Source organism: Salvelinus alpinus, chromosome 29, assembly GCF_045679555.1.
Source record: "Salvelinus alpinus chromosome 29, SLU_Salpinus.1, whole genome shotgun sequence".
In the NCBI taxonomy this organism is placed as follows: domain Eukaryota; kingdom Metazoa; phylum Chordata; class Actinopteri; order Salmoniformes; family Salmonidae; genus Salvelinus; species Salvelinus alpinus.
Genome location: NC_092114.1, coordinates 19579248 through 19606925, shown reverse-complemented (window position 1 = coordinate 19606925; position 27678 = coordinate 19579248). Strand labels below are relative to the sequence as shown.

At 42.6% G+C, this 27678-nt stretch overlaps 3 protein-coding genes across 5 annotated transcripts in view; 2 read left to right on the top strand and 1 right to left on the bottom strand.

Annotated features, from left to right (window-relative positions):
* LOC139559274 (inactive phospholipase C-like protein 2) overlaps positions 1 to 894 on the bottom strand; it is a 35946-nt gene extending 35052 nt beyond the window's left edge. The window contains exon 1 of the mRNA XM_071375107.1: positions 216 to 894. Coding sequence (XP_071231208.1) covers positions 216 to 419 — 204 coding nt within the window. The 5' untranslated portion in view covers positions 420 to 894. The remainder of the gene's footprint in view (positions 1 to 215) is intronic.
* Positions 895 to 5271: 4377 nt separating this feature from the next.
* Positions 5272 to 19558, top strand: LOC139559241 (deleted in azoospermia-like). Of its 3 annotated transcripts, none has more exons than XR_011671722.1 (10): positions 5272 to 5662; positions 6503 to 6625; positions 6702 to 6793; positions 6891 to 6942; positions 7047 to 7113; positions 7441 to 7580; positions 7877 to 7957; positions 9874 to 9924; positions 16981 to 17083; positions 17666 to 19558. XR_011671722.1 is itself a non-coding variant. In XM_071375045.1 (10 exons), exons 1-9 carry the CDS (start codon positions 5660 to 5662, stop codon positions 17049 to 17051), a joined length of 645 nt encoding a protein of 214 aa, XP_071231146.1. In that variant the 5' UTR covers positions 5272 to 5659; the 3' UTR covers positions 17052 to 17083; positions 17666 to 19558. The 3 variants fall into 3 exon arrangements, 2 of the variants coding, with proteins under 2 accessions (XP_071231146.1, XP_071231145.1); XM_071375045.1 differs by having other exon boundaries at positions 17016 to 17083; XM_071375044.1 differs by having other exon boundaries at positions 16932 to 17083.
* A 758-nt stretch (positions 19559 to 20316) lies between these two features.
* The window catches only part of LOC139559238 (raftlin-like), a 105772-nt gene continuing 98410 nt past the window's right edge, over positions 20317 to 27678 (top strand). Inside the window, exon 1 of the mRNA XM_071375041.1 lies at positions 20317 to 20610. The gene's annotated coding sequence lies outside the window, so the exon portion shown is untranslated. The remainder of the gene's footprint in view (positions 20611 to 27678) is intronic.

Here is a 27678-nt window from a genome sequence, read left to right as displayed (position 1 = left end):
ATCCTTCCCTTTATCTGCATTGATCTGGAAAGACAGAATAGGTGAAAGCAATCACCTGTCCAGGTCTTGCCAATCAGTGTGGTCTAAAGAGAGGGACTGGAAGAAGAAGAGGCAACGGGAAGAAGGAGAGGAGACTGGGAGTAGGAGAGGAGACTGGGAGAAAGGAGAGGAAACAGATAGGAGACCGGGAGAAATAGTATTTAATACCCCCCAACCTTTGCCTTGATAATACTGCTCCGCCTAGGGATTCCTTTGGCATCTGTAGTTTCTCCCGCTCCCGGTTTGTCAGTCATTGGGGATCCGGGACCAGTTTCGGGTTGGACAGCAGTCACCGTGTCTGACATCCCGCAGCCTCCGTTGGACAGCAAGTCCTCTCGATGCGTCTCGAGGCTCACCCCATTGCCTGGCGAGGGTTTCATCCCAGCAACAGGTGGGCGCGCACCCTAACGGTCCTTAAATCCGCTATAAATGTGGATTTCCGTTCACGGTAGCTGTGAGTAGGTCTTGATTGGTGATCGCCTCGCTACGTGAAATAACTGACAATAACACGATGCTTCAGCACGCCAAAGCGACTCAAGGCTTTAACAGACAGCCACACAGCCCGTGTTATCTTGCAAAGTAGACTACCCAAAAGATATCCTCTACAAATCTTGATTCTCCGTCGGTAGACATTGCTTTACACGAGAATGGGAATGCCAATGATACAAATAATCTGCAGCATCACCTTCTGCCGGCGACTCACCAGAATGGAAATTCAAAAAGAGATTTATGTTACAATGAACCGGATGGCACACCTCAAGTGCCCTGCGCAGTTGTAACCACTCCTGACGGCGCTATAGTCATCTTCATAACAGGGAAGTGAAGGCAACTGGCTTCAGGGTCATGTCTAGATGGGATACAGCTTTTGTCAAATTGACGTCAAAAGTATTTTTTTGTGCATTTTAGCAAACCTTAATCTAATTATCCTAACATGCTGCGTAAGTTCGCCTAAACCTGCTACGAAAAGTCAAGTTTGACAAGAGCTGTATCCTTTATAGACACAACTGCTTCAGGGGCTTGACTTGTCAGTTCTCACCACCTAACCGTTGTAGCCTAGGCATAGTCTATACTACTACTGTAGATGAGCAGCATATTTCCAGCTGTTGTCGAATTTATTCACTGTCTGCGTGGAAACAGTGGCGCGAGTGTTACACTTTGGGCACCTACCTATTGATTGGTTTTCATACAACAGCCTAGTACGGATGCAATATTGGCTACGTTTCCATAAACATGCCCACTTCTTCTTGACTGGTAAGTGTGAACCGTGGTGATCCCCACATGGCATTAAACAGCATATCCTCCTGAGACCCAGCAATTCATTTTTGTCCTCTCTAGTGGACATCAGTTATTGGTCAGTATCTCTGAGTCCATTCAAGCCACTGTGTTAAGTCCTGTAGTCCCTTTGAGAAGACATTCTGGGCTTTCCAATATCACATGTGTGTTACCTTGACAACTTTATCTTCCTGGTTCTTAAAAAAATGTCTGCCTATAAAATTAGCACATTTTATGGAAATTTGAAAAGTAGTGTGTAAGTATTACCTTTTTTGATATTCAAGTTGTTTATAGTAAGTAAGGAATAGTTAAGTGAGTTGTCAGGACTGTGTATATATTTTTTCATATTAAATAAGAGATTATCAAGAAATGTCCTCTGTAGTGGACACCCAGATGTCACAGCTATGCTTTCATCTACTGTACCCATTGACAGTAATGTAAATGTTTTTAATCTACTGTACCCATTGACAGTAATGTAAATGTTTTTCATCTACTGTACCCATTGACTGTAAGGTACTTTTTGTTTCTTATTTATGTCCTAATGACAACTACAGAGGACCATTTTGCACTTACAATAAAAGATAAATAACAATATTTTTCTAATTTATTTCTTGGTAACATGTTTTTCTTTCACCCCAAACACTTATGTTATATTACATTTTTAAAAAATCAAAAAATTGTGTCTCATGAGAATATAACATTTACATTTGAGTCATTTAGCAGACGCTCTTATCCAGAGCGACTTTCAGTAGTGAGTTTTTATAATTTTTTATTATAATGATTGGAATTCCCATAAAAGGTTATTGGGCAAACAAATGTAATTGTGCCAATATTCCAATGGACATATCCAGGCTACGGATGAATAAACACTATTCTATTCTGTAAGACAAAACCTGTAGGGAAAATTGCACAAGTGGCTCTTTTCTGATCTGCAGCAAATGTCCTTGTTGTCTTTTGTATAGCAACCGATATTGGATGCCCTTTTAAAAATAAGTTGAATTGAATGTCATGGGATGAATAACAGAACAAATTGCATTAGCTGGGCTTCCGAGGGGCATTATTATGGAGCCTTTCTCCTTCAAGGGTAAATACCAGCCAGATGCATTGAATGAATATCTGTGCTTTAGTTTGTTCTTCCTTCAAAACAAAAAAACACCAACCTATTCCTGCAAAGACAAGTTGCAGCAAGGGTATCCAGGACCTATAAGTGCAATAGGAACAATCCATGTTCTGCCCCTTGCAGTAACTTGTTTGTACACCTAGATGGGCTCGATGATCAGTTATGTCCATATGAATTCATGACACACTTCAAAATACAGCTAGAGAGCCTCCAATATTCTATAATGTCATAATTATTACACTGTCTTTGGTAATATGCTGACATCTGTATCAGCCTTTTAACTTTTAGGCCTACAAAATAATTCCATATAGGAGTACTGATCTGGGGTCAGGTCTTCCCTGTCCATGTAACTTTTTTCATTGTGCTCTAAAAAGCTAAACTGATGCTAAATCGAACTCTTATTTTGAGACGCTTGATACATACGCTAGATATTCCATGCTAGATATTTGAGACGCTAGATATTCCATGCTCGCTCATATTTTTTAAATTTAATTTATTTCACCTTTATTTAACCAGGTAGGCAAGTTGAGAACAAGTTCTCATTTACAATTGCGACCTGGCCAAGATAAAGCAAACAGTTCGACACATACAACAACACAGAGTTACACATCGAGTAAAACAAACATACAGTCAATAATACAGTAGAAAAATAAGTCTATATACAATGTGAGCAAATGAGGTGAGATAAGGTGAGGTAAAGGCAAAAAAAGGCCATGGTGGCGAAGTAAATACAATATAGCAAGTAAAACACTGGAATGGTAGATTTGCAGTGGAAGAATGTGCAAAGTAGAAAAATAAATAATGGGGTGCAAAATAAATAAATATCTGCTGCATTATTGCATCATAGTCTGTACTGATGAAGGAGAATGGAATGCTAATTAGAGCATGTTGACAAATATGTCATTAGTCTACGTGGGTCTCAATTCCAAATCAATAATCAATAGACACCTAGTGTGTGATCATTTTCCTAAGGGATTTCACTCCCACACTCCTTTTTGGCACTTATGCTTAAAAGGCAATGGGCTGATGTGTGTGTGTGTGTGTGTGTGTTTACTCCAATCTATATACTCCACCCAGTCCCTGGTGTGTCATTGAGAGAGGGAGATCTCAGGGGAACTATCAGTAAGGCCTGTTTGACATTTGGAGAACATCCATCGCACTGGGCACACACTGGATGAATCAACGTTGTTTCCACGTCATTTCCAACATGGAACAAAGGGGGCTTGTGAAGTGAATGGAAAAGATGAACAGTTCTTTACTTTTTTATTTCACCCAGAGAAGTTGACTGATGGAGAATATGTACATAGAACACATACTATATTGGTTCTCTATGAACTTAACGTCTGGCAGTAAAACAAGGGGTTTGCTAGTGATGCTACTTAGATGCAGTTAAGTTATGTGCAGTGAATTCTAAATAAATACAACATGAAGCATCAAAAAGGTTTTACATAAATCAAAGTAGTTTGTGATTGGGAACCCCCCCTCCACACACACACACACACACACACAATAACTAACACGACACATTCAACAGTGATTCTATAGTGAACTCTAGTGGCCATTGTTGGGAGCTCTGATAGAAACTCAACCGTATGAAATGCAGACACAAGGGGACACCCTAACCCTGTCTAGACTAGAGTCACGCCTGTCCTGCATGTCACCATAGATAGAACAATGAGACAGATATTTAAATCTGTGAATGTACTGTAATGTTTTTAAAGTTGTATAAACTGCCTTCATTTTGCTGGACCCCAGGAAGAGTAGCTGTTGCCTTGGCAGCTGCTAACGAGGAAAAAACAAATATTTCACCGGATGTGTAAATGTGAAGCATCTGCTTGGCGTTTCCACTCACTACCATATATGGTGATGAGCGGGAGCCTAGTGACCGGCAGTGGGAGATGATGGAGCGAAATTGATTTTTGCTAAGATTCTGCCAATTTTCTCACCGATTAAACATTTGATGTCCATACAGTTTTCTATTTCCAAAACTACAATCTGTAACAAACAGAGTGAACTGCATTTTGTGGACTTTACCCTTTGCCAAAGTTACCAAAAAAATGCGTTTATGAGTGCAAGGGCGAATTGAGTTATTGCACCCGCGCACTTGACATAGTAGGCGTTCCCTAACGGGAATGTCCAAATAAATGCTGGAACGCGCAAATAGGATCTCAATAGCGCGTGCTTGGCTCTGCCCATCTTCTTCCTTGTTCTGCCCAGTATGATTAATTTGCTCATTGGAAACGTCAGGTTATGGTCTATCTTGGGTTAGTTGTAAAAAATCTTTGATTTTACTCTCCCTCAGCAATATCATGTGGTAGCTCGATTGATCATGACCTAACTATGATTAGCTAAATGTCATCAAAGGAATGGATTTGATAACTGTACTTAATGTCACATTGTAGTTAATTAGTTATTTGTTGCAATGGAGCTGCTGCTGAATGTCAACACAGGCGCCATTTGTGAACAATCCTATACTTTCACACACTTTAAACAGCTAACGTGAGCTACATTCTTGATCTTTGTGAAACTTATTGTAACAACCCTGGATTTATAAGCGTGGATATCGACTCTGCCGCTTGAGCATGATTTTTGCAGCACAGTCGATAGCCCGCTGGACTTCGGGCTAGAAGGTCGAGGGTTCGAGACCTGCTCCCTGCTGTTTCATTACATTGGTGTCAGAAGTGATCGGACATTGCATCCACGACTGTGCGTGTGCTTGACCGGTGAGCGCGTTCCTATAAGACGTTGAGTCGCAGGCTAGCGAGGACGCGCTATTTGAAAGGAGGGAGTAGTGTAACGACTAAGGGCGGATATAGAATCTGCCACTGGAGGGTGCTTTTGTGGCACAGTCGACAGCGCGTTGGACTTCGGACTAGAAGGTTGAGGGTTCGAGCCTGGTTCATTATATTTTATTTGCGGAGGGAGATGAAATCTAGACGCTTGATATCAGATGTCATTATTTAAAGAATACACCCCAAAATACACCCAAATACACCCCTTTAAAACAAAGTTTTACTTGTAACGAAATTACGCGTAAAAAACAACAGAATAAAAACACACAAAATCAACCAATGTACTTTTTGGAACATCCCAATTAGGTTCAGCAAATGTAAGCTTGCGCGTGGCGCATCGCTTTTGACAATCGGTTCAACGTTTTTTCGTGCACTTCAGGCGGGGAAAGTTTGCGCGTCAGTGTGTTTCATTTATTCTGTTTTAACGGTTTTAGAAATGGTGAGTAGCTAGCTACATCTGTGTTTTGAGAATGACCCAAACATATGTATAATTTTTAAGTAAGGAATAAATCACCCTCGACTACAGCGAGTGTGAGAAAAAAAATCGCTGTCCAATTTCTCAGGAGTGAGTTAGCTAAAGTCAGCAAGCTATATATCACATTTCTAGGTTAGCTAGCAAGTTAAAAATACTTAACATGAACGAAGTGTATCGCCTGTTCTCATGCTTGATAAATTCAGCTCATAACATTATAGCTAGGTCTTTTAGTTAACTAGTTAATCATTTTCCCTCCAATAAACGACCACGTTTCTAGTTAATAACATAACGTACCTAGCTAGCTAAAGTTAGTTGCTCCTCTGTGTCTTTGTTACGCTAGCAAGCTAGGGCCCGGCCATCCAGGATAGGCAATCGTTCATTACCTGGCTGGCAAACTAGCTAGTTTTGTCACATGAATAATAATAATTTGGTATAGTTAACTTTAGCTAATCAAGTTTTTCTATAGGTAAGTTAGTTAGGAACTAACTGGCCGGGAAAGGGTGGACAATGACAGTACCCTGATGGCTGAAATAGAAGTGGATTGCCCTCTGAGAGTTCCCCTTGCCTTTTTGACGTTCTAATCCTGGATAGAATGGTTGAGCACAGGGTATAACTAATTCCTTTCACCTGTGATTGAGCTAGCCAGCTGGATCAATAGATTCAATAGATTCTCCATCTGATGATGAGGCTTACTCTGAGATGGCTACAATCTTTCTGCCCACTTGAGCATGTTGTGATTGGAAGTTGTAGAAAAGTGAAAGGCAACTGATATGACCAATGTCTAGCTACTTTAATTTCTTCCAGGATATCCAGAAACAGAGAAACGGATGTCAGACTTCCGCAAGTTTGAAGCTGTCAAATGGTTATATTTTACCTGAAGGTGAAATGACTCCCAACACACTTTTTGTTGGAGGAATCGACATGAAGGTGAGTAGCTCAAATAATTTCCAAACGGATTGGGATACATCGTCATCATCTAACTTGCTCATATTGTCCTTTCTAGGTGGATGAGAACGAAATCCGGGACTTCTTTGCGAGATTTGGTGCCGTGAAGGAAGTGAAAATCATCACTTACCGTGGAGGTATCTGCAAAGGGTAAGTCCCAAATTAGTAGGCTTCACCTTTATTCAAGAAAAGTGCATCCCCGTAAACATTGTCTTATGGAACAATGTCACTCTTTGGCTTTGTGTAGTTATGGATTTGTTTACTTCAATGAAGACGTCGACATCCAAACCATCGTTGAAGTAAGAGTCATTTATTTAACATGGTCACATTCAAGTCTTTCAAACTCTGCCTTCACTCTACTCACAAGCTAATGTGTTTCGTCTTCACCATGTTTACTCTGTAGCAACAGATCAGTTTTAAAGGGAGGAAACTCAAGCTGGGTCCAGCAATCATGAAGGAAAGGAGCTCACGTGAGTGTGTTGCTTGTGTGCATTTGGTCCATTGATATGTCTTAGTCTCAACATTTTCTTATGTCTTCTGCTCCTTGCCTTTGGTACTCCATTGCCACAACGGAAGTCTGGGTTGTGGCTAAACGTGTTTTACGTCGACCACATTGCAGACATTGCACCAACCAATGGTTGCATGCCAGATCGACTGCAGTCGGCCATAAATTGCTATATCAAATTATTAGTGGTTAGTTGAAATGTCAAACACCCATTGTGAGACCTGGCATGTGTCTTTAATTATAGTCAGCCTAGAATGCGGACGAAGGTTTGTTTATTTGTTTACCCGCCCAGGTTCCATGCCGTCTCACCTGGTTGGTCAGGCCCCCTGGTTAACCCCCTCCCAGTACATCTACTGCACTTGCTGCTCTCCTATGGGCGGAGGCATGGCTCAGCCTTCACCTGTACTCAATGGCGGCAATCCCTACTTCCAGGTATGGCCCTGTCATCACCCCAAAGCCACTGGTTGTCTTAAATGTCACCCTATTCCCTATGAAGTGCACTACTTTTGACCAGGGCGCCATTTGGGACACAAGCACTGTGTTGCAAGATGGGCTTGAATCAGTTCACACTTTAGGACTAATAGTGGTCCCAAAAGTGCACCAACCCCAACCTGCCCGCCCAGCACACCAGGGCCATGTTCAGTAGGCAAACATTGTGGAACGTTGCAGATAGAACTTTGCGTACATCTACCTTTGACACTGCGGTTTTCTCCTTCCTCTCTTCTCAGCCTTACTCGTACAACGGCTTTCCAGGAGTCATGATTCCACAGATGCCCATGAGCTACTCACAAACCGCTTACGCGTACCAGGTAAACAAACAAACACACTCATGCAGGCAGATAACGTATTCATTGAATAAATGTATTGTTCCGTGGAGAACTCCTAGTGGCGTTTGGTATGAAAACATGCACTACAACATGACACATTCCGCATCAACACTAATCCAAACTAATATACATGCATGACATGCTAGAGACCACACACATACATCTGCTTTAATACTGTACCATAGCATGATAAACACACTCCCACCTGTTCCTCTCCCCATATAACTTATTGAGGAAAAGGGTGCATTTTAGACATGTACAGTGAGGGAAAAAAGTATTTGATCCCCTGCTGATTTTGTACGTTTGCCCACTGACAAAGAAATTATCAGTCTATAATTTTAATGGTAGGTTTATTTGAACAGTGAGAGACAGAATAACAACAAAAATATCCAGAAAAATGCATGTCAAAAATGTTATAAATTGATTTGCATTTTAATGAGGGAAATAAGTATTTGACCCCTTCTCAATCAAAAAGATTTCTGGCTCCCAGGTGTCTTTCATACGGGTAACGAACGGAGATTAGGAGCACACTCTTAAAGGGAGTGCTCCTAATCTCAGTTTCTTACCTGTATAAAAGATACCTGTCCACAGAAGCAATCAATCAATCAGATTCCAAACTCTCCACCATGGCCAAGACCAAAGAGCTCTCCAAGGATATCAGGGACAAGATTGTAGACCTACACAAGGCTGGAATGGGCTACAAGACCATCGCCAAGCAGCTTGGTGAGAAGGTGACAACAGTTTCTGTGATTATTCGCAAATGGAAGAAACACAAAAGAACTGTCAATCTCCCTCAGCCTGGGGCTCCATGCAAGATCTCACCTCGTGGAGTTGCAATGATCATGAGAACGGTGAGGAATCAGCCCAGAACTACACAGGACGATCTTGTCAATGATCTCAAGGCAGCTGGGACCATAGTCATCAAGAAAACAATTGGTAACACACTATGCCGTGAAGGACTGAAATCCTGCAGCGCCCGCAAGGTCCCCCTGCTCAAGAAAGCACATATACATGCCCGAAGTTTGCTAATGAACATCTGAATGATTCAGAGGACAACTGGGTGAACGTGTTGTGGTCAGATGAGACCAAAATGGAGTTCTTTGGCATCAACCCAACTTGCCGTGTTTGGAGGAGGAGGAATGCTGCCTATGACCCCAAGAAACCATCCCCACCGTCAAACATGGAGGTGGAAACATTATGCTTTGGGGGTGTTTTTCTGCTAAAGGGACAGGACAACTTCACCGCATCAAAGGGACGATGGACGGGGCCATGTACCGTCAAATCTTGGGTGAAAACCTCCTTCCCTCAGCCAGGGTATTGAAAATGGGTCGTGGATGGGTATTCCAGCATGACAATGACCCAAAACACACGGCCAAGGCAACAAAGGAGTGGCTCAAGAAGAAGCACATTAAGGTCCTGGAGTGGCCTAGCCAGTCTCCAGACCTTAATCCCATAGAAAATCTGTGGAGGGAGCTGAAGGTTCGAGTTGCCAAACGTCAGCCTCGAAACCTTAATGACTTGAAGAAGATCTGCAAAGAGGAGTGGGACAAAATCCCTCCTGAGATGTGTGCAAACCTGGTGGCCAACTACAAGAAACGTCTGACCTCTGTGATTGCCAACAAGGGTTTTGCCACCAAGTACTAAGTCATGTTTTGCAGAGGGGTCAAATACTTATTTCCCTCATTAAAATGCAAATCAATTCATAACATTTTTGACATGCGTTTTTCTGGATTTTTTTGTTGATATTCTGTCTCTCACTGTTCAAATAAACCTACCATTAAAATTATAGACTGATCATTTCTTTGTCAGTTGGCAAACGTACAAAATCAGCAGGGGATCAAATACTTTTTTCCCTCACTGTATGTATTGACCTTTTGACTCCTGCTCTCCTCTCCCAGTACGCCTCACCACACTGGACTGGGGAGCAGAGGACACGGCTCATCAACCAGGTGACACTTCCTCTGAATGACTACTTTTTGCAAACTGCTAAGATGCATTCCCAATATTTTATTTTAACTGATTGGAAAAGCTATGTAGATGTGATGTTTTTACCATCTATCTGTATCAGGGATGGGCAACTTTGATGGGGGTGGGGACACAAAAAATCTAAACTCATCATGAGTTCCATACCCATACATGCCAGGGCTCGTCCGCTTGTCCGGGACAAGTAAAAAAATATATATATAATAATAAAATGTTGGACAACCAGAATATAGATTTAAGTTGTCCGAATTGACAAGTTAAAAAAAATAAAAAATCACAATATGAAACAATTACTCCAATCAGAATTGGATCAGGCAGCACACAGCAGGGCTGTGGCTATGGCTATGGCTATATTCCCATTTGCTATTGCCTATTTCAATAAATATTTTATATTTACACAAAGCAAGACAACAATGTAGATAGAGCTAAGATTCTTCCTAAAGCAGTGCTAAATCTATATTTTTCTCTCGAATGATAAGGGCCAATAGCCGAAGTCTGTTTTTATAGGGAACACTCCGATGTCTTATCGTTATAGAAGCCCAAATGGTATTTTTTCTGTCCATTTGATATGAATCTGACTTGGCCTATTAACCCTTTAGATCCCAATAGAATTTTAGGCTGCTGTTGTAGAATACTCAGAATTTCAAACAAACGTACCTTGTGCAAAAACAAATAACAATTAACCTAGTTTTTTAAAGAGCACAATCTCTTCTTTAATATGACACCACATTCATGTCAATAAGAATAACACTCATTTTGTCGTTCATTGTGTAAAGACCCTCACTATCCCCCAAAAAACGATTAACACTCATGCATTATCATGCTGAAACATGAGGTGATGGCGAGGGATAAATGGCACGACAATGGATCTCATGAGGAACACTCGGATGAGCTTCCATGAGACTGTTTCTGACAGTGCAAACCCACCGTTTCATCAGCTGTCCGTTTGGCTGGTCTCCGATGATCCCGCAGGTGAAGAAGCTGGATGTGGAGGTCCTGGGATGGTGTGGTTACACGTGGTCCGCGGTAGAGGAATTAAGATTCAATTATTTGGCAACAGGTCTGGTGGACATTCCTGCAGTCAGCATGCCAATTGCACGCTCCTTCAAAGCTTGAGACATCTGTGGCATTGTGACAAAACTGCACATTTTAGTGGCCTTTTATTGTCCCCAGCACAAGGTGCACCTGTGTAACTATCATGCTGTTTAATCAGCTTCTTGATATGCCACACCTGTCAGGTGGATGGATTATCTTGGCAAAGGAGAAATGCTCACTAACAGGGATGTAAACAAATTTGTGCACAACATTTGAGAGAATGTATATCTATATACAGCCAAACACTGCAACTATTTCCATGAGTCAGAGAGCAACCGTTGGATCTCCTGCTCGCCTGTACTTGCTGTACCAACCAAGTGATCATGAAAGGATTGGCTATTCCCCAAGTTTCACAGCATCAAACAACAACACCAAACGTATATGTGCTGTTGACTTATTTTACTCACCTCGACATCATCGCTTTCCAAGTGCAAGTACGTGTCCGAAATCCTTATCACAAACCAACATGGATACAGCCTCTTCCACAGTGAAAAGTCGTCGTTGCTTCGGCGCCGTCATTTGGAGTAAATACGTTTTATTTTTGTGTATTTTTTTCTAAAGTCAAATGACAGCATACCCTGTTTCTGGTTGATGACAACAGCCATGCGAATATGACAACAGTTTGTTAGCAAGTTCATTTTGCGATAGACAGATATTATTGTTAGAAAAACAAGGCCATTCGCGGCCGCTATAGCAATTTTAAAGCAAGGTCGTTGACCACCACTATTGGTTCTAAAGGGTTTTAAGACACTTTTAGTTTAATGCATGCTAGATTTCATGATCAAACAATGAACTCCTTTAGATGTTTCAAAGTTTTATGTTGCTTTTGAATAACCCCACATGGGAGGCCTAAGGTAAAAATGAGAGCGAGAGAGAAGAAACAATAGCAAGATTTAAAAATCTAATGAGAAATTTGAACAAACCTTACAGTTAAGCAAAGCGTTAGACAGTAATGATGCATGCATCTGGCAGAAAAAAAATCTGTCCTTGCCATAGTGAACCCAACAACCAAAATTCTTGTCCTACTAACTGAAATATCATAAAAGCTTTAAGACGAATTAAAGTTATGACAAGTTTTTTCCAAATTATTCTAAAAAAATGTTTGTCCTAAAATTGCTTATAAATGAGAATAATTATGAACACCGGAGTCTATTGTGGTGGAATTATTGTAATCAAAAGGAGAGACTTTTATATTTCCTCAAAATAATGAAACTTTATTATTTAATTAGTACAGTAATGGATCACCCCTGGAGGTGATCACTGAGAACTCAACCAGCTGGTTTGAGCCACAGTATTTTATAGCAAAGTACATCCTCTTTCAGTCTACATGACAAACAACAGATGTATGGAATGTGTCACAAGATTAAGATTTGTGTGAAAGATACTTATAATTCACAGCAGACAGTATCTCATTGTGTAGAGACCAGGGTCTGGCCCTAGAGTCATCTCTCCCTGGTACTCTATAGAACAGAAACATTAACTCATGCTCTGGAATGTGGTATCACCCAAAGACATTGTAAATATTCTAGAGGCCCATCCTCAGTAGAACACACACAGATGAGTGTTCTAACAACCCCTTATTCTGTTGCATAAAACAACTGTTTGATGCAATAACAGCATTATAACATAATCTTGTAATTTCCACCGTAATATGCTATTCTCATTCACAGATTTATTTTGAATGACAAATATATTTGAATGACAAATGAAATTGAGAAAAAATACCAAGATGGAAAAATCTAATGAGTGAAAAGAGAACTATGAAAAGAGAACTATGGCTACAGCTGAGGAAAGCTTATGAAATATATGCGTAGTTGGCCAAGGCCTATTTCCATATTAGCCTAGCAGTGTGCAACCTACCTACAACGCATATAGCAGCCTAGGCCTAAATAAGAGAGGAGGATGAAGGGGGAAAATGTGAATGAGTTTATACTTATCCAGTTCTGAGGACAGCAGAGTTGCACTGCAGCGAGGCTCATTGACTGTCACTCGCTCCATCTGCACGCTTTGGAGCACACAGACACACAGAATGCCAGATAGGCCTAGGCTACTACACATCTCGATGGTACCACAGAAAGCCATATGGGCTACTACACATCTCGTTGGTACCACAGAAGGCCATATGGGCTACTACACATCTCGTTGGTACCACAGAAAGCCATATGGGCTACTACACATCTCGTTGGTACCACAGAAAGCCATATGGGCTACTACACATCTCGTTGGTACCACAGAAAGCCAGAGTGGAATAGGCTATTCGAAAAGATTTGGCTCCACTAAATGTATTTTGTCAATGTCATGATTCCTCTCGTCCCTCCTGGAACATGCCAGCTAAATGTAGCAGTCCTTTTTATTTATTTTGTTTTTTTGTACATTATTTTGGATGGCCGTTAAGGGGTGATAACATTGTCTATGGCAGGGGTGTCAAACTCATTCCATGGAGGGCCTAGTGTTAGCTTTTCCTCTCAATTAAGCCCAAGATGACCAGGTGAAGGGAGTTCCTTACTAATCAGTGACCTTAATTCATCAGTTAAGTAAAAGGGAGAGGAAAACCTGTGGACACCCTCTGTGGAACGAGTTTGACACGTGGTCTTATGGGCAAGCACAGAAAATGATTTCAGATCCCTCCTATGTATTTCACTCATTTTCAAGTTCACCCTTTTGGCATATGGTGTTAATGGACCTTTTTTGTTTGTTTGTTGACACAAGTGACTTCAGCGTTATAACAAGTTAAAAAAAGTTGATAAAAAAGTTAATGTCAGACCCGGCCCTAGCCTTTTGTGGGTCCTAAGAGAAGTGTTGTTGGAGGGGCGTTTTACTGTTAATTTACTGCAATTCTACACATTTTGCCATGGTTGGAGAGAAATTTTAGCATAATTGTTTAAAAAAAAATGTAATTATATAAAAATGTTACCCCCTTTAGTCCCCAATTTCGTGATATCCAATTGTAATCCAATTACGATATTGTCTCATCGCTGCAACTTCCCAACGGGCTTAGGAGAGGCGAAGGTTGAGTCATGCGTCCTCCGAAACATGACCTGCCAAACCCAGAAGCCAGCCGTGTCGAAGGAAACACTGTTCAACTGACGACCGGAAGTCAGCCTGCAGGCGCCTGGTCCACCACAAGGAGTTGCTAGAGGGCTATGAGCCAAGTAGCGCCCTACCGGCCAAACCCTCCGCTAACCAGGGTGACGCTGGACCAATTGTGCGCCCCCCTATGGGACTCCCAGTTATGGCCGGTTGTGACACAGCCTGGGATCGAACCCAGGCTGTAGTGACGCCGCAACACTGTGATGCAGTGCCTTAGACTGCTGCGCCACTCGGGAGACCTATGTTTGCAGTTTTTAATATGATATCTGAATGAGAGTGACAAAAAAAAATTGTGGGGGGGTCCCCCGGTCGGTAATTCGACAGCTGTCTAGACTAACTTCTAAAAAATGTTAGCTGACATGGGATAATTAACAAAACAAGAGAACAACAGCTGGCGCACAATCTCCCCCATAATAATTACACCACTATTTTAACTCTCAACAGAAAGTTAAGACCCCGACTGAGTTCCCCACGGACCGCCAGTTGCCTTGCCTGGAAACCCGGCATTGAATTTTACGTTGGGCAGAAATTTTCATTTAGTCTCACGACTTCTACAAGCCAGAATGTTGAATAAAATTATATTTATTATGTACTTTACCGATTGTCTGTGCGGTTGGTCTATTTGGCAGTAGGCATTCAGAAAGTATTCAGACCCCTTGACTTTTTACCACATTTTGTTACGTAACAGCCTTATTCTAAAATAGATTAAATTGTTTTCCCCCCTCAATCTACACACAATACCCCATAATGGCAAAGCAAAAACATGTTTTTAGAAATTTTTGCAAATGTATTACATTTGAAAAACTGAAAAATAACATTTAGAAAAGTATTCAGACCCTTTACTCAGTACTTTGTTGACGCACCTTTGGCAGTGATTACAGCCTCGAGTCTTCTTGGGTATGACACTACAAGCTTGGCACACCTGTATTTGGGGACTTTCTCCCATTCTTCTCTGCAGATCCTCTCAAGCTCTGTCAGGTTTGATGAGGAGCGTCGATGCACAGCTATTTTCAGGTATCTCCAGAGATGTTAGATTGGGTTCAAATCCAGGCTGAGGCTGGGCCAGTCAAGTACATTCAGTGACTTGTCCCGAAGCAACTCCTGCATTGTCATGGCTGTGTGCTTAGGATCGTTGTCCTGTAAGAAGGCGAACCTTCGCCCCAGTTCTGAGGTCCTGAGCACTCTGGAGAAGGTTTTCATCAAGGATCTCTCTGTACTTTTCTCCGTTCATCTTTGCCTCGATCCTAACTAGTCTCCCAGTCCCTGCCGCTGAAAAACATCCCCACAGCATGATGATGCCACCACCATGCTTCAACGTAGAGATGGTGCCAGGTTTCCTCCAGACTTGGCATTCAGGCCAGAGTTCAATCTTGGTTTCATCAGACCAGAGAACCAAATGGGCTGTCGTGCCTTTTACTAAGGAGTGGCTTCTGTCTGGCCACTCTACCATAAAGGCCTGATTGGTGTGCTGCAGAGATGGTTGTCCTTCTGGAAGGTTCTCCCATCTCCACAGTGCAACTCTGGAGTTCTGTCAGTGACCATCGGGATCGGGGTCACCTCCCTAACCAAGCCTTTCTCCCCCGATTGCTCAGTTTGGCTGGGCGGCCAGCTTTAGGAAGAATCTAGGTGGTTCCAAACTTCATCCATTTAAGAATGATAGAGGCCAGTCCACTGTTCTTGGGGACCTTCAATGCTGCAGAAATGTTTTGGTATCCTTTCCCAGGTCTGTGTTTCGACACAATCCTGTCTCGGAGCTCAACGCACAATTCCTTCGACCTCATGGCATGGTTTTTGCTCTGACATTCACTGCCAGCTTTGGAACCTTATATAGACAGGTATGTGCCTTTCCAAATCATGTTCAATCAATTGAATTTACCACAGGTGGACTCAAGTTGTAGAAACATCTCAAGGATGATCAATGGAAACAGGATGCACCTGAGCTCCATTTGGAGTCTTAAAGCAAAGGGTCTGAATACTTATGTGAATAAGGTATGTTTTTTTTGTTTTTTAAACATTCTAAACCTGTTTTCACTTTGACATTATGGGGTATTGTGTGTAGATTGGTGAGGGGGAAACATGTATTTAATCCATTTTAGAATAAGGCTGTAACGTAACAAAATGTGGAAAAGGGGAAGGGGTCTGAATACTTTATGAATGCACTGTATATCCATAGGAAAGTATAATTACATCAACTTTTCAAAGCGCTGGTAGTGCGTTCAGATTTATCAACTGAAGCAAGTGCACAAGTAAAAAAATAAATAAAAAATAAAATACATGCACGAGACGCATGCATACTTGCAGAGCTCGTGTCTGTGTTTTACATGGTTCTGCGCATGCTTCAGGTGATCAAAATCTGAATGTACTACCAGTGCTTTGAAACGTTGATGTAATTATACTTTCCTGTGGATATATTGTCACATTCCTACTGCCAAATGGACGAACCACACGGACAACCTGTAAAGTATGTTAAAATATAATTTTATTCAACATTCTGACTTGTAGAAGTCGTGACAGGAAAAATGTCCCGACTCAAATGCTCATTTCAGCCCGACGTATAATTCAATGCAATTCAACGTCAAGTTTCCAGGCAACCAGTTGCCCATCCCTGATGTGTATTCTGTCATCTGATCAAGTAATGGCTACTAGGAGGCAATGTTGGGTAAAGCCTATATTGTCATGTTGGTGTGAGTGCTTTAAGCGAATATAATATCGACCATCTGCCTGCCAGTGTGTATCATTATTTGCAGTAATTCATGTGTTGGCTAAGGATGACTGATTTTCTCCCAAGGGTGTGTTTGCTGTAGTAGTTCCTGTGTTAAGGTTCACTGTTGTTTCAGCCGGCTCATTATGTGATGTGATGCCCCGTTTCCAGAACTTTGTGGACTGCGGAGTCCAGACTCTGCTGTAGTCCACAGCCCACTGACCCTCCTGCTGTACCAGGTGAACGAACACACACACTCAGACCTTCCTGATTTACCCATCTTCCCCCTCCCTCCTGTATCTCATCTGCCATTTCTATCAAGTCTTTCTCCATCTCTTCATTGTTCTTACAATTCATCTCAATTGTTCTCCCTCCAGTCTTCAGTCATTTCTAAGTAATTAGTGATTGTGGAGCAAGTGTTCAAAATGCTGATTCGAATGCTCAATTAGTGACTTATCTGTAGTTTGTCTGTGTATTGTCAGGGAGGATGGCAGAATATGTCCATCTTGAGGAACATACTCTATTCTCTTTCCTCTAGTTGTCAGACTATGTGGACAGTCTCAATTTGTCTTGCGATTCCTCGCATCCTATCTCCTTGCCTCCTTCTCAATCAAATTGGAGGAGATGGACCAAGGTCCTGCCCCTCAGGTCTTCTTTTCCAATGCAATTTGAGGACAAGGTAACCCAATGGGTTTTGAGAAGGAGGCGCGGAAAGGACGCGAGGAATAAAATAAATGCAATGAATATTCTCCCATTGGGAAAAAGCTCTAGAATCCTAGCTGATAGTTGACTGAATGCTTGTTATTCCTCTCCACCACAAGGGGGCGACGTCTCCATGCAGACTGGATCAGAAGGTGACATCCTGGCCTTTAGAGAGCTAGCAGCAATAGACTTTAAAAATATACACTTTCAGGATGCTTTCTCTCTACGACATCTCTTGCTCACTTTGAGACCCGACCGCGGCGGCTCAACACTTGCACCTGCACCCGATGGGCGTGGTCACTGACCGTGCTCCGTGTTTGACTTGGCAAGGACCATGGTCCTGGCGCTTGGACCGCTTTCAACCCATCCCGAACACTGTCACACAGGGAAGAGCGGAAGGGATTTTGGAGCTTCAGCTTGTTTACAGCACAGAGCAACGCTTGGTGTCTGTCTTTTTTTTTTTGTGTGTGGGGGGGTGGTTGGTTTTGATAACCCCCAAAAAGAAAATAGTTTTAAGCTCATCTGTGCATATTTATATTTTATGTTTGACTATTTATGTTGAAAGTTTTTTAATGTCAGTTTGTTTGGGTGTAAGCTTTTTGCTGGGCTTCTGTACATAGATTTGTAATACAACAAATTAGCCTTTAGAATAGTGTGTTGATTTTGACTTTTTCTATTATTAATTCATGATTCCATCCCCATATTCCTCTGATTTAAGAAACGAATGCATCAAATTATTGTGGGCAGAATTGGGCACAACACTGGCACATTATTTTTCAGGCGCTCCTGTTGCCTTAGTGCTCTTTTATATAATTTCTTGACAGGTTCCTGTCTTAAGCTACTTAAATCACCTTTTTATTTCGATTCACTTCAGTGAATTAGAAGTGCCTGCCTGCTTTTTTTGTTGAGGGGTTAATTGATTCGATGTTAGTGTATTTACAATTGGGATGCACTGATATCATCTCCAGTGTTGCTGTTTACAAAGTTATGAATCCTTTTGTGGCCAATGTTTCTTAGGCTGCGTACCACATGTTACCCTTGTCCTTATTTAGTGCACTACTTTTGACTAGAACCCTGAGCAACAGTAGTGAACTATAGGGAATATGGTGTTATTTGGCACCGAGGCCTTTGAGTGTTGCCGTTTCTTAAGTTATGGATCCTGTGGCCAATGTTTCTTAGACGGTTCCAGCTCTTGCAGTACGTCGCCAAGAGGAAAATCATTGAGTCAATTTCACCTGACGGTGTTGATAAACTACTTTTATAATGCAGCCCAGCAGCCTGGGTCGGGAAACCTGTTTTAATTCACTCTGAAATGAAGGACATAACTAACAGCAATGCGTTCCATCACTACTGGTTGAAGTTCTCTTAAAGTTCACTTTATATATTTGTTGTTGTTGCACTGATTGATTTGTTGACAAAGTGTGTTTTGTAAGAATGTTTAGCTCTTTTTTTTTTAGAGGTGTGATTTGATATGTTTATGACGCATTAATACTATATTTTCAGTTTGATTCTAATCACTTTTCAGCCCGACGGGTTAACTGGTTGCATTTAAAATAGATAAACACATTTTGCATTTCAATATATTTATTTTTTGATAGATCAGTTGAGAGAAATGTGTTGACTCCCTGTCTTTGTCTTGTAAGCCAGTCTTTCCCAAATACCTTTCTATTTGTTTTTTTGAAAGATAAGCTTGGAATTGGCTCAACAACAACAAACACACATCTAAGTTTAGCTTTGTTATAATGAACCAGACAATCTATAGTTATTTCTGGTTGTTTGTGAAAGTTAGCTGGCTAACTCATTGATCCTTCTTTGTATTATAACCCTTGGAGTTTTTTCCCAGAAGAGTACACTGTTTCTGAAATATTTATCTGTTTACTGTTGCATAGCTGCTCTGTCTTCACTGTGGACTGGTTGACATCTGAAGTTGGTCAAGACCCAGAGTGTGATCCAAAGAGCAGACATGCATAACGATTTTGCTACGGTCAATTAAAGTATGAAGCTGGCCCTAACTTTAGTCAGCTTTGTTTTATTTGTTAGGATTTGGTGAAGGTACAATTTGTGACCCGGGGTGGTTATTTTTTTGTCTGTGTACCTGCAATGTATTTGTTAGTGCACACCTTAGCAAAACATTTTGCAACGGAAAACAATGTATTATTGGACAAATTCAGATTAGTCCCTCTGATTCGGCATACACCCCAGAAGTGGCTGCTGGTTGGTCAGAGCTGACTTTCTGTCATGGCAACATAACTGACCATAATTTTCTGTCACAGACCATTTTGTTCTTACAAACAGCAGTATGATGGTGTGACTGCCCCCCGACAGACAGACTGCTCTGAATTATGGAGCTGTCTGGATAGGCCTTATGAAAAATGAATTTACAGTGTTGACCGCTGTCTAACATGAATCCCAGACACCCTGGACACACACTCACAAACACACACGTTGACCCCCTTATAACACAGATTTGAACTCCTTACCATAAAAACACTTGTCCATGACCAACTGAACCCAGACAACACACACAATCTCAATTTCCCCACAAATGAACATAAAGCATTTGCTGTAGCACACTCCTATGGTAGTTCTGATTAAGTACTTAAGCTTGACTTTTACAGTCTCTGGCATCTTCTTCACATCCACTCTTAATTTTCCCTCCTTGTATGTTAAATCAGCCTTCTGCGACTGTTCAATAAGCAGAGGGAAATGGAAAGGCAGACTTCCCCGATGCTTTCGCACACAGAGGGAGATATAGGGAGGGAGGGAGAGAACTCCTCACACTTATCACGCGCATCGGGCTGCCGGAGAGATACAGTACCGTACAGTTGTCAGAGGGAGGATTCGGGATTTCCCGTTACCGGAGCAGCATGACCTTAACGGCTGTTCGTGGCTCGTCAACCGGGGTGATCACGCAGAGGACAGGGGATTGACAGACATGCGCTCAAGGTGAAGACACCACAGAAAGTTCGGGTTTGTGTGTCGGTGACCGTGTAAAAACATGAGCACATTGCTTGCGCATGCGTCCTGACTGTCGAGAGACTTCTCTTACGGGTGATTCCAAACGGTAGGCTACCTTTTGTTTGTCTACTCTAAAAACAAATAAAATATGTTTATGAATTGAGATTATGGAAATGTTGGTCAGAGTTCACGGGTGTTATGTTCCTAGATGAAACCAAGTATTCTCAGAATGTGTTTATGTTTTAGTGGCAACATCTCTCGGGCCTCAAATACAAAACATAAATCTTTGGAGATGTTTTATGAGACGTGTTTAGGCTAACTGTGCAGCGTTAACTTTTTTGACGGCGGGGGAAGTAGCCTGATGGATCCCATATACACGGGCTCGTTTGATGGGCACAGCACAAGTTCGGGTCACAACGGTTACCAACCCACCAATTCTCTCCAATAGTCTGTACTTACGTTATGCCAAAACCTGTTGCCTAAACGAGTCTTGTCTCCTGTATTATGTTGATTGTGATGCCTGTGCCAGATACTATGTGTGGTTTGTATTCCAAGCAGAGGCTAAAGCCCAGATATTCGTGACAGAGTAAATTGTGTCAAGCGCAGCTGGAGAGATGGAGTGAATGGGGGAAATGTGGAGAGAGTGATTCCGTGCGTAAGCGACCTGTCATGTATAATTTCCCGTTTGCTAAACTGCCATCGTTATAATGCGCACCAAGCAGTTCGCCACGTGCGGTGAGCGTGCAGGAGCAAAAAGGCAAACCCACAGGCGCACTCCATGTGTCATGCAAACTCGTGCAATTTGCCTTTGGCGTTTTTCTTAAAGGCCCAATGCAGCCGTTTTTATCTCAATATCAAATAGTTTCTGAGCAACAATTAAGTACCTTAATGTGATTATTTTCAATCAAAATGGTCAACCAGAAATAAAAATAGCTTCTTAACAAATAGCAATTTCTCAAGCAAGAATTTTGCTAGGACTGTCTGGCAGTGGTCTGAGTAAGGAGGGGAAAACAGAAAACTCGCTGTTATTGGCAGAGGTTTGTAACTCTCTTATTGGTCTATTAACTAATTTACCACCAGGTGATGTCACCAGACAGCCTGAAATTTCAGGGATGGAATTTTAGCCTGTCTTTTCAAACAGCTCTTACACTAAAATGGCATTATCATAATTTTCAGAATGTCACACTATTATTCCAACCTCATAGTGTGGAAATATATATAAAATACAGGTAAATAACGTTTGACTGCAATGGGCCTTTTTAAGGTTTTTAAATCATCACAAATTAAACGTTTCTAAAAATTCATAGGACTTGGTGTTACACAATACTTCTGGTCCAATTCATGGAAAGTAGGCTAGGCTACACATTGAAATGAATTGGATGACATTGATTGCAGGCAATTCATGAATGTCAAAGAAGGTTTTTCCTCTTAAGTGCAAAATCGTATTCATTATATAGCCTACACCCGTTTAGGTAAATTTTATTTCTTCAGGGATCATGCCTCCCTCTGAGCGATTTTTTTATTTTATTTTCTCCTACGTTTCCTCTCTCTTTTCATCCTCTCCCTTGCATCTCCTTCTATATTTAGTGTATCTTCTCATCTGCGTGCCTATCCCGCACTCGCTCTCAGCGGCAGATAAATGGCGCTTCTCCGCACCCTTGCGCTTCCCAGAAGATTGCCGAGAGAGGAGCGTTGGCACAGCACAGACGGATTATCCTCGTGTGTAATCCGTGTTTGGTTGCGCTGTCATTTAAAAACACTCTGTTAGGAGAGCAGCTCTAATGAGATGCCCCCCTACCTTCGTCTCTCTATCTGTTCTCTCTCTTTCCTCATTCCTCCTTCCTTTGCTGGTCATTTAATGCTAGTTTAGTGTTTGTTTGTCTGTCTGCCTGCCTGTGTGTATGTGTGTGCGTGCACTGGTGGATTTAGTGATTTGGAGTACTATAAATGGTTTTATAATAAAGATGTAATTTAACTGTAAAAATACAATAGTGGCAGGTAGCCAGCAGTTACAGTAAGAACGTTGGGCCAGTAACCGAAAGGTTGCTGGTTTGAATCCCTGAGTAAGAGAGTCTGCAATATTACTAGAATGTAAAAATGTATTACCTTTTAATGTGCCATGAACACAACCATTCATGTTTTCATCTGATTGTCAAACAAATCACTTCAAAAAGTAGGTTACCTTTGCGGGTTCATCCCAAAATAAATAATTCCAGCATCCGAAACCATTTTACCGGAGAGAAAGCATCGGAGCGAGCGAAACAGCGCCCCTCTGTCTTACTATATGTAGCTCATGTATCTGATGCTGTCTGGCCAGAAAGAGTATGACATGGGCCTTGACGACAATGGCAGTATTATCAGCAGTACAGTACCTGTCTTTTTGCGAAAGAAATGCATTAATTTTGGATATTTTTTTATTTTATTTTCTCTGCTCTGAACACGCCTCATTGCTGCAGCTTAATTTCAGTGAAAGTCACGTTTTCAATCATATCAATGGAAACAAAGCACAGGAACTCTGGGTAGAGTGGAGGATGGGGGGTCCTCAAGCTGTGAAATTATATTTAAATTATATATGCCTGGCTCTTGAGGCCCCTTGATGATGTGAGGCCTGAGGCAATTTCCTCTTCTGCCTAATGGTAAGTCTGCCAGTGTGTGTGTGCTCGCTCCTTGAAATGATGACACTTCAACAAAAAGACCCCAGCGCAAAGCTCCTAAAACCCCAGTCCTCTTGCAGCTCCTAAGGACTCTTTTTAGTGGTGGTTTAGATGCCTCACCCCTCAACCTTGTGATAGGAGGATGATGATGCTAAAGGGTAACTTATCTCCACAGGTAGTGCTGAGCAGTTATTAGGGACCACAGTGCATCATCATCATACAAGCCCAACTCTTCAAACCACACACAGGTAGAGCAGGAAGAACCAGGTAAAAGCTTGGACAGAACAGTAGAACCAGGTAAAAGATTGAACAGAACAGTAGAACCAGGTAAAAGCTTGAACAGAACAGTAGAACCAGGTAAAAGCTTGGAACAGGGCAGTAGAACCAGGTAAAAGCTTGGAACAGAACAGTAGAACCAGTTAAAAGCTTGGAACAGGACAGTAGAACCAGTTAAAAGCTTGGAACAGGACAGTAGAACCAGTTAAAAGCTTGGAACAGGACAGTAGAACCAGGTAAAAGCTTCAACAGTAGAACCAGTTAAAGGCCCAGTGCAGTCAAAAACATTTTATATATATTTTCACACTGAGCTTGGAATAATATTGTGAAAATTAAGATAATGTCATTTTAGTGTAAGCTGTTTGAAAAGTTCACATGAGTTTTGGCCTGCCTGGTGACATCACCAAGCGGTATAATTTAATAGACCAATAACAAAGAGTTTCATACCTCTCTGTCAATAATAGCTCGTTTTTAGGTCACAGATCCCTCGCATTAGGCTCATCCAATTAGGCCCCTCACTCATCCAATTAGGCCCCTCACTCAGACCACTCCCAGACAGTCTTAGCAAAATTGTTGCTTGAGAAATTGCTCTTTGCTAAAAAGCTATTTTTTTGTACAATTTTAAGTGAAAAAAATAACAACAGTAAGGTACTTAATTGTTACCCAGAAATTATTTGATATTGAGATAAAAATGACTGCACTGGGCCTTTAAAAGCTTCAACAGTAGAACCAATTAAAAGCGTGTTGTCCTCCTGCCCTATTTTAACCTTCATGTTCTCCCTGTGTGCTAGCTAGCATACAAACAGTGTGTTTACAGGCCTAGGGCACAGAGTACAGTGTGGTTGTAGTTTATCTGTGTCTTCTAATAACGGAAGCAGTCTCTTACAGGATTGGTGGAGAATGTGGTTGGACTACTTTATGGGAAAAGCATCTTCTGCTGTTAGAGCAATAGGAGATGTGAACCGAAGGGAGGGAGTGGGGAGGGAGGGAGTGGGTGAGGAAGGGAGGGAGGGAGTGGGGGAGGAATGGAGGCAGGAAGGAAGGGAATGTCTAAATTGATGAGAGAGGGATACTGTATGAAAGACACATAGACAGAGGGGAAACGAAAGGAGAGAAACATGGTAAGGAAAAGGAGTGAGGAAGGTGAATGTAGGGACGGGATGGAGGGAATAGATGGTGAATGTAGGGACGGGAGGGAGGGAGTGGGTGAGGAAGGGAGGGAGGGAGTGGGGGAGGAATGGAGGCAGGAAGGAAGGGAATGTCTAAATTGATGAGAGAGGGATACTGTATGAAAGACACATAGACAGAGGGGAAACGAAAGGAGAGAAACATGGTAAGGAAAAGGAGTGAGGAAGGTGAATGTAGGGACGGGATGGAGGGAATAGATGGTGAATGTAGGGACGGGGTGGAGGGAATAGATGGTGAATGTAGGGACGGGATGGAGGGAATAGATGGTGAATGTAGGGACGGGATGGAGGGAATAGATGGTGAATGTAGGGACGGGATGGAGGGAATAGATGGTGAATGTAGGGACGGGATGGAGGGAATAGATGGTGAATGTAGGGACGGGATGGATGAAATAGATGGTGAATGTAGGGACGGGATGGAGGGAATAGATGGTGAATGTAGGGATGGGATGGAGGGAATAGATGGTGGATGGAGGGAATAGATGGTGAATGGAGGGACGGGATGGATGGAATAGAGGGTGAATGTAGGGACGGGATGGAGGGAATAGATGGTGAATGTAGGGATGGGATGGAGGGAATAGATGGTGAATGTAGGGACGGGATGGATGGAATAGATGGTGAATGTAGGGATGGGATGGAGGGAATAGATGGTGAATGTAGGGACGGGATGGAGGGAATAGATGGTGAATGTAGGGACGGGATGGATGGAATAGATGGTGAATGTAGGGATGGGATGGAGGGAATAGATGGTGAATGTGGAGACGGGATGGAGGGAATAGATGGTGAATGTAGGGACGGGATGGAGGGAATAGATGGTGAATGTAGGGACGGGATGGAGGGAATAGATGGTGAATGTGGGGATGGGATGGAGGGAATAGATGGTGAATGTAGGGATGGGATGGAGGGAATAGATGGTGAATGTAGGGATGGAGGGAATAGATGGTGAATGTAGGGATGGAGGGAATAGATGGTGAATGTAGGGACGGGATGGAGGGAATAGATGGTGAATGTAGGGACGGGATGGAGGGAATAGATGGTGAATGTAGGGATGGAGGGAATAGATGGTGAATGTAGGGATGGAGGGAATAGATGGTGAATGTAGGGACAGGATGGAGGGAATAGATGGTGAATGTAGGGATGGAGGGAATAGATGGTGAATGTAGGGATGGGATGGAGGGAATAGATGGTGAATGTAGGGATGGAGGGAATAGATGGTGAATGTAGGGACGGGATGGAGGGAATAGATGGTGAATGTAGGGACGGGATGGAGGGAATAGATGGTGAATGTAGGGACGGGATGGAGGGAATAGATGGTGAATGTAGGGACGGGATGGAGGGAATAGATGGTGAATGTAGGGACGGGATGGATGAAATAGATGGTGAATGTAGGGACGGGATGGAGGGAATAGATGGTGAATGTAGGGATGGGATGGAGGGAATAGATGGTGGATGGAGGGAATAGATGGTGAATGGAGGGACGGGATGGATGGAATAGAGGGTGAATGTAGGGACGGGATGGAGGGAATAGATGGTGAATGTAGGGATGGGATGGAGGGAATAGATGGTGAATGTAGGGACGGGATGGATGGAATAGATGGTGAATGTAGGGATGGGATGGAGGGAATAGATGGTGAATGTAGGGACGGGATGGAGGGAATAGATGGTGAATGTAGGGACGGGATGGATGGAATAGATGGTGAATGTAGGGATGGGATGGAGGGAATAGATGGTGAATGTGGAGACGGGATGGAGGGAATAGATGGTGAATGTAGGGACGGGATGGAGGGAATAGATGGTGAATGTAGGGACGGGATGGAGGGAATAGATGGTGAATGTGGGGATGGGATGGAGGGAATAGATGGTGAATGTAGGGATGGGATGGAGGGAATAGATGGTGAATGTAGGGATGGAGGGAATAGATGGTGAATGTAGGGATGGAGGGAATAGATGGTGAATGTAGGGACGGGATGGAGGGAATAGATGGTGAATGTAGGGACGGGATGGAGGGAATAGATGGTGAATGTAGGGATGGAGGGAATAGATGGTGAATGTAGGGATGGAGGGAATAGATGGTGAATGTAGGGACAGGATGGAGGGAATAGATGGTGAATGTAGGGATGGAGGGAATAGATGGTGAATGTAGGGATGGAGGGAATAGATGGTGAATGTAGGGATGGAGGGAATAGATGGTGAATGTAGGGACGGGATGGAGGGAATAGATGGTGAATGTAGGGACGGGATGGAGGGAATAGATGGTGAATGTAGGGACAGGATGGAGGGAATAGATGGTGAATGTAGGGACGGGATTGGGGGGAATATATGGTGAATGTAGGGATGGGATGGAGGGAATAGATGGTGAATGTAGGGACGGGATGTAGGGAATAGATGGTGAATGTAGGGACGGGATGGAGGGAATAGATGGTGAATGTAGGGACGGGATTGGGGGGAATATATGGTGAATGTAGGGAGGGGATGGAGGGAATAGATGGTGAATGTAGGGATGGGATGGAGGGAATAGATGGGGAATGTAGGGACGGAGGGAATAGATGGTGAATGTAGGGATGGGATGGAGGGAATAGATGGTGAATGTAGGGATGGGATGGAGGGAATAGATGGTGAATGTAGGGATGGAGGGAATAGATGGTGAATGTAGGGACGGGATGGAGGGAATAGATGGTGAATGTAGGGACGGGATGGAGGGAATAGATGGTGAATGTAGGGACGGGATGGAGGGAATAGATGGTGAATGTAGGGACGGGATAGAGGGAATAGATGGTGAATGTAGGGACGGGATGGAGGGAATAGATGGTGAATATAGGGACGGGATGGAGGGAATAGATGGTGAATGTAGGGACGGGATGGAGGGAATAGATGGTGAATGTAGGGACGGGATGGAGGGAATAGATGGTGAATGTAGGGACGGAATGGAGGGAATAGATGGTGAATGTAGGGACGGGATGGATGGAATAGATGGTGAATGTAGGGATGGGATGGAGGGAATAGATGGTGAATGTAGGGACGGGATGGAGGGAATAGATGGTGAATGTAGGGATGGGA